The 13,392-nt window shown below is 31.4% G+C and overlaps 3 protein-coding genes across 4 annotated transcripts; 2 read left to right on the forward strand and 1 right to left on the reverse strand.

Moving 5' to 3' along the window:
• Nucleotides 1-2,200: 2,200 nt before the first annotated feature.
• On the reverse strand, nt 2,201-3,385 carry LOC108967537. 2 transcript variants are annotated; one of them, XM_018931144.1, is made up of 4 exons: nt 3,312-3,385; nt 3,184-3,255; nt 2,949-3,081; nt 2,201-2,876 (listed from the first exon to the last, which is right to left on the reverse strand). In XM_018931144.1, exons 1-4 carry the CDS (start codon nt 3,315-3,317, stop codon nt 2,461-2,463), a joined length of 627 nt encoding a protein of 208 aa, XP_018786689.1. In that variant the 5' UTR covers nt 3,318-3,385; the 3' UTR covers nt 2,201-2,460. The 2 variants fall into 2 exon arrangements, with proteins under 2 accessions (XP_018786689.1, XP_018786609.1); XM_018931064.1 differs by having other exon boundaries at nt 2,201-3,081.
• Nucleotides 3,386-4,064: 679 nt separating this feature from the next.
• LOC108976867 (60 kDa SS-A/Ro ribonucleoprotein) lies at nt 4,065-7,369 on the forward strand. Its single transcript, XM_018946289.1, has 7 exons — nt 4,065-4,317; nt 4,383-4,622; nt 4,743-5,576; nt 5,642-5,774; nt 5,856-6,043; nt 6,111-6,289; nt 6,464-7,369. The coding sequence occupies exons 2-7, from the start codon at nt 4,419-4,421 to the stop codon at nt 6,603-6,605; spliced, it is 1,680 nt and encodes a 559-aa protein (XP_018801834.1). The 5' UTR covers nt 4,065-4,317; nt 4,383-4,418; the 3' UTR covers nt 6,606-7,369.
• Nucleotides 7,370-11,413: 4,044 nt separating this feature from the next.
• Nucleotides 11,414-12,517, forward strand: LOC108967876. Its single transcript, XM_018931568.1, has 3 exons — nt 11,414-11,615; nt 11,675-11,834; nt 11,900-12,517. Exons 1-3 carry the CDS (start codon nt 11,486-11,488, stop codon nt 12,417-12,419), a joined length of 810 nt encoding a protein of 269 aa, XP_018787113.1. The 5' UTR covers nt 11,414-11,485; the 3' UTR covers nt 12,420-12,517.
• The last annotated feature ends 875 nt before the right edge of the window (nt 12,518-13,392 follow it).

Here is a 13,392-nt window from a genome sequence, read left to right on the forward strand (position 1 = left end):
TAAATATTTAAAATGAAAATTGCTTTTGCTCATTAATTTAATGCAGATATTACGTTGGTACTACTTAACGCACGCATAAACCCTTTTTTTCCTTTACTAACGCTTCAGTTTTGAAAAAACATTGTCATATTGACAAAAATACGCGTGTACCTATGTACATACATACATACAAATTACTACAGAAAAAATTTGCAAACAGAGAAACGGCGAAGAAATGTAAATAACACAGTTATATAACAACATTTGAGGCAATATTGAACAATAATTAACACATTTTCGAATCCACTTTGCATTCTAACACATACATACATATATACATATATAGATATATACACATTTGTAGTTTCGCCGTAAAGTCATATTTAATAAAAAAAATGCGCTAAAGCAAAACCGTAGCGAAACGAAAAAAAAAACTAAAAAAATCATCAAATTAAAGCAATTTTTCAACTTACACTTCACTAATACATATAAACTTGCAGTTTAAATAATAAAAATGCAATTAAACTATATCAAATTGAGAACTAGAAAACCGAATGCAAAGCATTACATTTTACTTTATAATCTAAGTGCAATAAGAAGCTTAAGTCTTTGAATTAATAGTAAAAAGTAGTGTATTTAATATTAAATTAAGTGCAACACTTAAATGATAAGCTGGTTAAGCGATGAAATTTGAAATTATGCAAGTGCCACATGTTACATGAGCGAAACATAATAACAAAAAAAAAAAAAATAAATAAATAAAATAAAAAATAAATAAAAATCTAAAGCAAAATACTTGCGCCATTAAATATTTGCTTATTCGACAAAAACAAAAACAAAAAGAAACTGAACTGTTAAATTTGAGCGGAGAGCGTTAAAGCATATAATAACAGTAGGAATATATGCCAGTTTTAAAATTATTCATAAAATTGTTTAGCCGCGTATAAGATTAATATAATTAATAATAAAATAAAAATCACAAAACAACAACAACAACAACAAAATGATATTTTTCTTTTTACATGGGTGCAATCAAAATAGTTATAGGCCGTAAAATATATATAACCAAAATATATATTAAGTTTGCCACGAAGTTTGTTACACCCTGAAGGAGGTCTCTATAAAATATAAACATATGTATATAAAAATTATATATATAAATGATCAGAGTGATGAACTATGTCGATTTAGCCATGCACGTCAGTCTACATATTTGTCAACCAGTTTTTGAGTTATCGATCAGACATTTTTCATACGTCTTTTTCTGCCAAAGAAGCTGCTCATTATAGCATGTAGCTGCCATAAAAACTGCACGATCAAAGACTTTTTATACTCTTTATTTGATGAGATATCCTCAGGAAATTTGCCAAGGGTTATTACAATGCTCGAACATATTATTTACCCGTTCCCACGACAGTCGGGTCTACGAAAACCGGAACGGACCCGCATTCTTATCCGGCAAAGGACTGTCAACTCGGCAGAATTATGCCGTTACAACAACAACAACATATTATTTAGATCAAAATCAAGAAACAAGATCTTTTTATACTCTTTTATATTTTTTTCTGGTTTTTATTTCATCAATTTTAGTTTTTACTACTGTGAAAGGAATATTCTGATAACTTCATAATGAATACAAAAATTCCGAATATATACCGATATATATAATTTAAGTTAAAAAATTCCATATTTATAAAAGAAAAAATATTATCTTTCACTTCAAAATCAATATTTATTAATGGTTGCGAGGATTTGGAATTGTATTTAGTGGTTATTATGTATTACTGTTTGCAATTTTGTGTTATTTCTCTCTAATTCCAACGAAAGTTGTCAAGGTGTTTTCCTAGTTCTTAAACAATATGTATTAAATGAAGCTAAGTTGTTTCAGAGACTTTCAATCTCAATTTTTAAATTTTTCAACTTTAATCCAGGAATTTTGAATTAAAAAATTCTCAACACTGTACTTGGTTTTTCGATAGCATAAAACTTCCTTAAACGACTTCTATTTTTACAGACCAACAGTGCTGTTAACCAATAAATTTATATTCGAACAAATTATTTATTTTGTCACTTTCATAACCATTAATGTTTACCAATCGAATCCATAAGTAGAAACTAAATTTATATTATATACGTTTATGTAAATATGTACAAAAAAGTTTAAATTTATTTCTTGCTGCTTTGCAAACAATATCATTTCTATATACAAAAGTATGTAAATTTTCAATTTGCGTTAGTAAGTATTTATATAAAAAAAAAGTGTACAGAAGTCAAAATTTTTCACTGGGCTAACACGTTTGTCTACTTTTAATGTGGTTGTGAACTGTAAAAACCAAAACGAAAACCAAAACAATCAATTCAATTTTTAATCATAAAATACTTTTAAGCATTTTCGTCGACTGGTATTTTTTTCGTCATTGCTTCTAAATCCTGTCTATGTATAGGGTGTGTCGTCTTAAATGATTGTCTTTAATCCTTGCTTTAGTGTTTTGTCTTCCTATGACGCATGAAAGTGCCTCTAGCAGGGTACTGCTTTGGGCAATCTTCACAACGGTATGGGAAAAAACCCATATGTATATTAAGATGAGATTTTAGTGTGCCGAAAGAGCACAGTTTTTTCTCACACACCTCACATTTGAAATGCCACTTTGTTTTGGTGGTTTTACCGCCGCGTGGTATTTTTAACCACAACACATCCTGATAACTACGATAGAAACGCGTATACCACATAGTGCCTTCGTCATAGAATCTTACGACCACATTGATGCGTGTATATTGATCGGTCGGTGTGTTAATTAATTTAATTTTTAGTGCATCCAAAATCTGTTGTTTTAGCAGATCGTCATCAACGCAGGTTAGTGTTTGACGACGCTTTTGTATAGGCGATTGTCCGACCGCTGTATTAGGAAAAATCTTGTTGAGATTGTTTTTAGCGGACAATAAAGCATGTTGTAATATATCGGCATTACTTGAATTTACAGAATTGTGTCGCAATCTAGTACGTGTAGCTTGAGTAACGGTTTTCATAGATTTTACGTCTTCTATGGCCTTCGATGCCATTCTGGTATGACGAATTTGGGTTTCATCGTGAACTGCAGTCAGCTAAAGAATACATGTGTATGTATGTGCAGAAGATATGATATTAAGATTTTAAAATTACGGCACTAGCTGTAAATGAATTTGATAAGAAGTATAGATACTTACTTTTGTTTTAGTTGCAGTTGTGTCATCAAGACTGTGCCCGGCCTTCAATTTCAAATATTGCGAGCGTAAAATCTAGGGGAAGACCTCATTTCATTAAATTTTAAACTTACATATTCGCAAATACTTACGCGCATATTAAATATTTTAATAAAAGTCTTAATAAAGAATTCTGTTTTGATCGAAGTACAAATACTAGTTTCACTTGTAAAATTTACAAATACACTACTTGAATGAAATATTTCGGTAACGGTTTTCACATGCGACGCACAAGTGCTACCAAATTTAAGTACAAAGTGTTACAGTGGTTTCCAAACTACTTTATAATATTTCGAAAGTGCTATTATCAAAAAATGTGTTAATATTTGATAAAAACAAACTATTAATAATGTACTGTGTTTAAAAGTCGCGTGTTTTCTATTACTAGTAATTAATTGAAAATAACGAAGGCGAATTCCATCATTCAAGATTCCTATATTTATATTTTCCGTTATTTGTTTTCATAGGCTCTTTCTTAGCTTCGTTTTGTATAATGTTCTTTGCCATCTGTTTCTTATAGGAAATGTGCAAAGAGCGACAGATTTATTTCTAAAAATCGAAAATCGATAGCAAATGAATGAGTATGAGCATTTTGCACTAAAGCAGGAAATTCAAAATTATTGCAACAGACGCCATTTTCAAAATAAGTTTTTAATTGTTGATGTATTAGCGGCATCTACGGAGTGTAAGGTTTTAATATTTCAGCAAATATCTTAGTTTTTTGAAATTTTAAGCTATATTTAAAACATGCTTATGCCAAAACATTTACTATCTCTCCCCTTTTCGCTTATCGATAAGTTCTGTCGAACCTTTGTCATACCAAAAAAAAAGAAGAGCTATTGCAATTTGCATTTCACTACGTTTTGTGCGGTTTGCACATTTCTTCATTTCATTCTTGAGTTTGACCATTTTTACATTTTAAATCTTAAACAAACACGATAATATTTACGACAAAGGCTATAACGAGTGAATTACGTTCACTTTGAGGTAAGAATTGCTTTTGCGTGCCTCAATTTGGGCTGTGGCCGTAGACCGTAGGAAAGCAAAGAGTATACAGTGAAAGCGGACGGTGACGATAACTTTAAAGACTTTGGCGTTGTAAGTAGCTGCATGTATGATTAACGAATTTTAATATTATTTGATTTTTGATCATCACAATGTAGTTGGGTGTAAAATACGGCTTTTTGAAAAGCTAACCGATGGAATTGGATGCAAAAGATAAGCTACGGCGCTTCTGCTATCTTGGTAGATTTGAACCCGTGTATATACATCTGCGAGGCCCGATCAATGTTGGGCAGTATTGGTCGCAATTAGAGGTTCTCTGCAAATCACTGGATGACGTAGCAATGCTTCTAATTTTGCGACAAGCACTACAGGAAACCACACTCGTGCGACGAGATGAGGTGAATATTAAACATTTCTCCCCTCTCAAATTGCTGAGCAAAGTCACAAATGCCGCTGTTCTGAACATTTATCAATTGTTATTTTTTTTTTTTTTTTTGTTCTTATATTCTCTCAAATAGCCGCTTCTCGTATATGCAGCTTATTTAGCTAGCTATGTTGACATAAAATGGAAAACATCCGTGCGTAAAGCCTTTCCGGCGTTAATACTAAATGATGAAGACCTTTTCATGTTTTGCAAATATGCTATGCTCATCCAGCGTGAATTGAAACATAAAGGCTTTACAAATACAACACGGAAAGCCATTACAGCTTGGTATGAAGATCAATCACCCGAAGAGTTACGTCAAATGTGGCTAACACATCGCGGTGCACATGGGTTTACGCACAAAGCGCTTATTAAGTTATGTCACATTAACGACGAAACCATCGGTGCTGTGGGTACTGTTACGCCATTCTTCAAAACATGTACTGAATTACTTAAATCATGTGAATCAAGTGAGGAAGCCACAACTATTGAAAATCATGCAGACGCTAAGCCACAAGTGGACGAAAAAGCGCAAATTGCAAAGACAGCCACCACAGATGTGGAAAAAACACAAAGTAACACGGAATTGTCGACCTCGGTCATCTTGTCCGTTAGCAAACTACGTACAACCAAGAATAAGACAGAGGCATTAAAAATTATACGCAAATTCAAACTACGTTACCATCAAGTGCCCAATCATTTACTGCGTTTCGGTCCTATTATGGAGGCGTTAATACCAACTATGTCATATCTGCAACTGTTAAAGAGTTGGCGCAATTTGGCACGTTATCATTTTGATAATCCAAAAATTATGAAATTGTGCCAGACACTATTCGAAAATAAGAAGCTATTGCGCAAGGACAATATTCATCCAATTGTGTTCCTGATGCAAATGCGTGACTTGGGTATGCGAGATGACATAGCAAAAGTAAGTATATTATAACAGTAATGACGAGATTTAAAGCACAACAGTAATTGCATCAAATTAACCAGTTGACACCCAAACGAGTTGAAGCGCTGAAAATGCCATTATTCAAGCAACTTTACCAGCAGTCGTTTGGCAACAATCAAAGCACTGGCTTGCGTATGCACATCACAATAAATATACAAAAAAATTACAGGAAAAGTGAGTGCTTTGTTGTTTATATACATATGTGCGCGAAAAATTACCGATTATTAAATTTTTTTTTTTTTTGCATATTTTCAGAAACTTTAAAAAATCACAAAAAATTGGGATTTCTCGAAGCTGCAATAGCTTTGGCTTTTGGTTACTTTAAAAAAGAAAAAGAAGTCGACGTATTCTACTGGATCGATGAAAAGCTTGTTTTGGGTCAGATGCCCTGGGAGGCTGGCATAACTGTAGAAGATGCGATTGACTACTGTGATTTGTTGGATGTAAGTTACTAGGCACTGTAATTGCTTTTATTTTGAGAAAGTTTTCTATTATATTATTTGACCGTAGATTACAAAAACTAGCCAACGCCTCATAACGCCCGTTTTGCGTGCTATGGAACGCAAGCAAGTGTATGATGTATTTCTAGTTATTGTACCAACAGCTGGACGCGGTAATCCAAAAAATAATTCCGAATTTCTGTGCAAATTTTTGGACAAATATCGCGAAAAGAAGAACCCAAAAGCAAAGTGAGTGAACGCATATTTTTAATTTGTAGAAAAAGTATGTGCATTTATTTGTATCATTGCAATGTTTGTATATTTTTAATTGCAATATTTATTGCAAATTTTAACTGGTGCATACTTTTCCACAATTTGCCAATTATTGTATCTTTAACTAATGTAATTTTTTTTATTTCATAGGTTCGTTATATTGGACTTGTTGAAATTTCGCAAATCGATGCGTTATTCAGAAACGCGCAACGAAAACGTGCTTGAAATTTGCGGTTTAGACGAGCATACTACAAATTTGATAAACAATTTCGCTTTGAATCGTTTCGGTTAAAGCCAAGCGCCAAACTTATTTTCGATAGCAGAACGCAGCAAATTGGAAACGGTATACGCGTTAGGCATAGTGAAAAAATGGTGTGCGTGAAGTATATTAAACATAATTTTTTCGCTTTCTGTTTAGCGGTAAGCGTAATAAATGATTTCACTTGATAAATTGAGTGTTAGTGAACGTGATTTGAATCTAAACATGCACACACACAAAAATTGTATTACGAGTGCGTTATTATTAATCCGATTGCTTAGTGAAAACATAATACATACTTACACTAACGATAATATTTAAATGTTCTACTTACTACATGCAATACGCCATGTATAACCAATTACGTAATTAATATCATAGCTTGTAGTATGCATAAATATGAAAGATAATTGTAGTGAAGTTTATTTCCTTCTACTAGTGTTGAGAATAAGTCTGCTTATATGTTCATGTATAAATTTGCATACTAATTTTTCTGTTTGCTTCATTTTTAATTGATGCTGTTAATTTCCTTTCTACAAACAAACACATACCACCTCTCTGCGACAGCATTATTAAGCGTTACGCTTTTTTTTTATTATTATCATTAATTACAAAGTAATTGAAATGTACGCTTGTCTCAATTGTTTAAATGAATTTCTGTTAAATAATACTAGTTAATGTGCAACCGTTGAAAACGTGCTTTAAAGTAATAATGTTTAAAATAAAACCAAACAAAAGAAAAGTAACCATGCAATTGAAAATTTTGAACACAATACCATTGAATGGATACAATCAATCAAAATTGAACGAAATCATAGACGTAACGTACCAATATGGATGCTAAACTGAAATGCCTTAAACTGCAAAATCGCAAACAATTCGAAATGCAAACTACCAATTAAGTTAAACCTAATTAAACTAAATTATTGTAAATTTAATTATACTTTGTATGAAATGAGGAGCATTATGCTAATGGTATTTTAAGCCAAGTGTGTATTATTGGCACACATGCACGCAAGACACATAATCACACATACGAAAAATGTATGTACATATACATATATAATTACAAATATAAGTTTGTATGAAATTCAAATGTTTAACGGAAACAAATACGCGTAAAAACTGATATTGAAACTGAACTGATTCGAAATAATAGTAAACTGTACTGAGAAACTCGAAATTTGTTTAATATTTGCAAGTGATTATAAATTATTACGATAATATATTTAATTAGAGCAAACAATTTTATTCATGCTAACATCATCACACACTTAAAAAACAAAAAGAACATGAATAATTCGCGACACAAAATCAGCGGCATAAAAAATATGAATTATAAGAAATTGCTTTAGCACTCATTTGTAATAGGTTTTTTTTTTTTTTTCGTTATAATTACCTTAGCTTTAATGTAAATTGTAAACCACTTTTGTTGAATTCCAATTTGTTACATTTAAACAAAAGATAGAAAAAGAGAAGAATCTCATCTATTTATTTTAAACTTGAATATGTAAGAAATTTGAAATGAAGAAATACAAATTTATATCAGAAAAAATGCTGCCAAATTCCAATTGTAACCCGCATATATAGACCAGACACACAGACTAAACACACAGCCACACACTGCAAGTGCATTGGAATGTTAGTACTCTGTATTATTCGAAAGCATTTTCGTAACGTACGCAACTGCAACTGGAGGAACAATAAACTAAATAAATTTAATTATCTGATAAAATAGTGAAATTTTTGTATTGACAAGCAACTGAATCTTTGACTGCCTTTAAACAAAAAACTGGTATATAACAACATAATAGAAAATATATAGAAACAGTTATTCGATAAATCAAATTGTACATGCATAAGCGAAATTTTTTGCAGGAAACGTGCCATTTGAGACATAAAAATTGCCGAACAAAATTTGCATATAAAAATCAGACTATATAGTAATAACGAAACGATTAAATACTGTTCGACTAAAATAAGCAAAACGGTAAGTTGTATTGTCGTAAACTAATTAGAAAAAAGCAACAAAGAACAATCAAACTGAAGTAATATTAATATTTCAACCTAACCTATAATTTATTATAACTAACAAACAGTTGCTACCGAACTAGTTATTTGAAGAAAATGGTATTGCTAATTATAGTTAAAAATTACAAACACCACATATTATTATAGGTATATGACTTTAGTTATATTGATTTCCAAAAAAAAAAAAAACACAAAAAAAAACCACTCATCTGTGAAACAAACCGTTGTGATCGCTAAGAAATTTAAAGCAAAAATTTAACGTTTAACGAATGATATAGCAGTAAATTTAAAAGTATTAAAACGAAACTAAATAGAATTTAAACCAAAACGAACGAGCAAAACATAAACAAAACCGAAATAAATAGCTGGCAAGCAAGACAAGGCAAACTTGTGTTACAATACAATAATATAAGAAATTACATGGAAATTAAAAGCAAAAATATTCAACATTGGACAAAAGTGTTAACAAATCAAGCGCAACCGACAAGTACCTTTCAAAAATCCGATAGATCCTCAAAATTTACGCAAAGCACATAAACGAAAAAAATATAAAGACAACAATAAACAATTGAAATAGCAGTTAAAAAAAATTAAGAACAAATTTAAAAAATCGTATTTTGCTTTCATTTACCACTGAATTACATACGAAAATAAATAGTAATACTTTTCTGTAAAAAATAATGATTCTCAGTTTTCTTTTGTTTTATAACGCGAAACAAACAATAAAATTTTTACAAACGACAAACAGACAGACACTATACACATAAAAGCACATATAATGTGACTAAAAAAGTCATCACACCCACAGTAATGCGCAAAAAGCAGTGAGCAAAAGGAACATATTAAAAAATAGAACCGTAACCGTTGAATCGTTGAAAACTGATGTGATATTTTTCAAAAACATTGTAAGAGTATTAAAAATGAATTAAGTAAAAAATAGCAAAGGCAAATATCAAACTGTACACCATATAACAATTTAAATTTGTAATTTAATTTAATTTAAATGAATGAAAACATGTTTAGTATGACGTTATAATGCGGAAAGTGATTTTATTACAAGAAAAAATAGTTTCTATCCTTATATTAGCAATTTTAAAAACAAAATTTGTTAAATGTTTAATTTTGCAACTTTTTAAACTCTTTATATTCACACTAAATACTTTATTATGTATGCTCGTACATATATACATACATACATAATATATAGTTAAAGTGCGACTAATTAATATGTTCGCACTGCCGCAAAAGCGAGAGTATTTAGTTTAGAAGCAAAGTTTAAAAGTGATTAATTTATAAGGCTACATCATAAATACATATATAAGTATATACATATATTAGAATTCTCGATGTAAAAATAAGAAACAAATTACTAAGCGATAAAATTGATTTACAAAAACAAAAAAAAAACAAAAAAACACGTTCAAATACGAAAAGGACTTGCTAATAGTAAAGCATCAAATATTCTTAAAGTTAAAAATATTCTATCTGCATAGATATTAGCATTTAAAAAAAAATGAAATTAATGAACATTTAAGAAAAAAAATTTACAATTAAACGTAAAACGGAAGCCAAAACTCATACATACATAACATGAATTTTCTCGAGGAAAACAAAAAAAAAAAAAAACAAAAAAAAAAAAAAAAAAAAAAAAAAAAACAAAAAATAGGATAAAAGATGTAAGAATGTAACTATACAAAAATTCGAGTTGTATTAACTTTTTTGANATGAATTTTCTCGAGGAAAACAAAAAAAAAAAAAATCAAAAAAAAAAAAAAAAAAAAAAAAAAAAACAAAAAAAAAAACAAACAGCCTGAATAATTTTTTATACAAAAATTCGAGTTGTATTAACTTTTTTGATATATAAGTTTATATTTTTTGTTGTAAATTATAAATCCTACTTATGTTTAATATGTGCACAAAAAAGTGATTTATTTGCTGGAAATTATTTCAAAAGTACGAATTTATTTTTTTACACTGCAAATATGTTTATGAAGTTACCAGATCATATTATTTTCACAAAACAATTTTTTTACTGCTATTATAGTGCGTACATCAAAAAATGTTAAGTTTATATAAATTGAATGCTTTAATTCTCAGTCCGACATTTTTTTAAATATTGTTAAAGAAATTCAATAAATCCGACTTAAAAAATACACATCTGAACAGCTGAAAAGCAAAAACCAAAATTTGTGTTAATTATTGCTTCAACGTTCTTCACGCAAGAAAAATTGACGTAAGGGTGTGATTATGTTCCACTTATGGATCGGTAGGGCTATTTGAAAAAAAATCAGCGTCAAAATACAACTTATAATAAGGAAACATCTAGATTCTGAACACTTAAAACGCAATTTCTTTTACTTTTTAGGGGATTTAAAAGTGTACCAAATATGTGAAAAATGCATTAGAAATGGAAATTATCTCGACATTAAATTTAATATCTCAAAAACTATGATTCTTATAACCATTATTACACCGATTTCGGGGAGGCCCTAAAAATATTTATTAGTTTTCTTGCTGGTTCTCACAATAGCTTGCGGTTTCGGTAGTCGTGACTTACTAAAATATATCCACACCTACACAACAGTTTCGGTTAGGTTTGCCAATTCGCACTTTTGAAATTACTAGAAACTTTAGAATTAGTTACTTAACCGATAGTTGTCTACTGGGTATGCCTTCAACTGAGTGTGTTCGCATAAAAAGTTTTACAGGCGAAGCAAAGCAAAGCGAAACGAGACTGAAGTTGGGCAACCACATATTTTTATGCGTTTACAATCAGCTGTTGTTATTTCTATTACTTATTTATTTTGACTTGTACCGCACAAAACAAAAAACGCAAATAAAGTAAAACTAACAATAAATTGTATATAGAAAATTTTTTAATAATGGAGGAGAAGTTAATCGAGGCTGTAAAATTGCACCCTTGTCTTTTTGATAAAAGTTCACTTTTATTTCGAGACAAATTGTTGAAGGAGAAAGCGTGGGAAGCAGCATCAATTGCAACAGGAGCTCCAGGTTAGCATTTATTATTTTTATAATTCACGACAAAATTATATATTTCATTGCTTCAATAGTTGAACAGTGTAAGCAACGCTGGAAATCGCTACGAGACCGTTTTGTGCGGGAGGTGGTATTGCAGCAATCGAAGACAGATGATGATGCTGCGGAGGAGAAGAATGAGTGGTGCTATTTCGAATTAATGCGCTTTTTAACAAAGCACGTAAATCCTAGAAAGTAAGTTACAAATTCAAATATTTGTTATTGAACCATATTAATTATATATATATTATCATTTGTAGAACAAAATTCAACCCGCAATGGTCCATCGACGACCAGCCAAACTATAGTAATTCACCTGGTTCACCACAGAGTGACCCGTATGAAACCACAGATTGCCAGTGGTTAGAAGCGCTGCACGGAGAAAGTGAACTAAATGAAAGCCAAAGCAGCATCGAGGCACCCAAACCCAAAAAAGCGTCAAAACGTAAACGGCTGAGCGTGGAGGCACCCGAATGTTCGAGTAATCCTTGTAGCAATAGTGAGACGATGTTTTCTAATAAAGATAAGCTCAAAAGTAAGGCAATTTTAGCCATGCTGGACGAACTTCTACAGAAAAAATCGGAAGAAGTGCAGGAAAGCAATGGAGCACACGAAAGTTTCATTCGGCTTTGCGGTATTATCGAGAGAGTAATCCCTGCTAAAGAGGAGTCTAAGAATAAGGCATTTTTAACATTTTTAGACGAACTTTTGCAAAAGAAACCAGAAGAAATGCAGGAAAGTTTGAAAATGGAAATTTTAAACCATGTTCATAATTCTTAATATTCTTAATTATTCTTATATGTATAATTGTAAATCGGTTGGATAACTATTATTTTTTAAGAATATATGAATTATTAGTATATAGGATAGCCATATACATACATATGTACACTTTGTTTTCTTTGCTATAAAGTTATTTCATTTCTGTGAAATAATGAAAAAATGTGTTGCCATTCCAAAAACGATTGATGTTATTTTACAGCTCTATGGTAACTCTAACAACTCGATAAAAACAATTTCTTTTCTAACAGTGCTTTTCCTACTATTGTTGGTAGCATGCGGAATGCACTGAAAAAGATGTTTCCCCTTTGCCCAATATTAACTCCTATTTTAATGGATCCGCAGCATTTGACTGTGAAACTTCATGCTTCTAACGTATTTATGGAAAGAGCAAGAAAGGCATCGGTTTCCCTGCATTGCTGCAGGGGCACCATTTGTAAAGGTGGGACTCTTACCAAAGGTAGTTCCTTGGCTGTAGAAAACACTAGTTAAGCCTATAATCTTCCACGGATTTCTTGAATGTCTTTCTACATATAGCACCGGTAGATATAGCCGCAAGATGCATGACCGCGAAAGCTGCCCTCAGACTCAGAGAATCTGAGTACTTAGGTGTCTGCGAGTCTGTGTACACGGAAATTCTAGCACACTTCGACTTCATTCCAAAATAATTGGATTACCAGGTCTGCGATTCTACCCCTGGCTGTCACTTCTCTGCTTAGATACAATCGAGGCAGACATATGAGGGAAAGTCCCGCGGGAGCAGAGGGGCGGTGAGCTTTTTTATGAATAGATAAAAGCTTGCAGGATGAATTAGTGAAGAGGTGCACCGTCGGGAACTTATCATCAGCTCCAGTTTTAGGTTATCGGACCATTGCAGCGTCTTCCAAGCAAGGTGGCTGTTATAAAGATAGCATTAGATCTACTGCTTCAGAGTGCAGCCTTCTTCAATGTGGTTACAATACACTCCAAGAGT

This window comes from Bactrocera latifrons, unplaced genomic scaffold, assembly GCF_001853355.1.
Source record: "Bactrocera latifrons isolate USDA-ARS-PBARC rearing strain unplaced genomic scaffold, ASM185335v1 scaffold_0, whole genome shotgun sequence".
Classification (NCBI taxonomy): domain Eukaryota; kingdom Metazoa; phylum Arthropoda; class Insecta; order Diptera; family Tephritidae; genus Bactrocera; species Bactrocera latifrons.

Bases quoted from the DNA above. Each gene is read 5' to 3' on its own strand.
- LOC108967537 (XM_018931064.1), bottom strand. The intron at 3,082-3,183 runs GTAAGTATCTAT...TGTATTCTTTAG, and splicing joins CAACTGCAACTAAAACAAAA to CTGACTGCAGTTCACGATGA.
- LOC108976867 (XM_018946289.1), top strand. From the start codon at position 4,419: ATGGAATTGGATGCAAAAGATAAGCTACGGCGCTTCTGCTATCTTGGT. The intron at 5,775-5,855 runs GTGAGTGCTTTG...GCATATTTTCAG, and splicing joins ACAAAAAAATTACAGGAAAA to AAACTTTAAAAAATCACAAA. The intron at 6,290-6,463 runs GTGAGTGAACGC...TTTATTTCATAG, and splicing joins AAGAAGAACCCAAAAGCAAA to GTTCGTTATATTGGACTTGT.
- LOC108967876 (XM_018931568.1), top strand. From the start codon at position 11,486: ATGGAGGAGAAGTTAATCGAGGCTGTAAAATTGCACCCTTGTCTTTTT. The intron at 11,616-11,674 runs GTTAGCATTTAT...TTGCTTCAATAG, and splicing joins AATTGCAACAGGAGCTCCAG to TTGAACAGTGTAAGCAACGC. The intron at 11,835-11,899 runs GTAAGTTACAAA...TATCATTTGTAG, and splicing joins AAGCACGTAAATCCTAGAAA to AACAAAATTCAACCCGCAAT.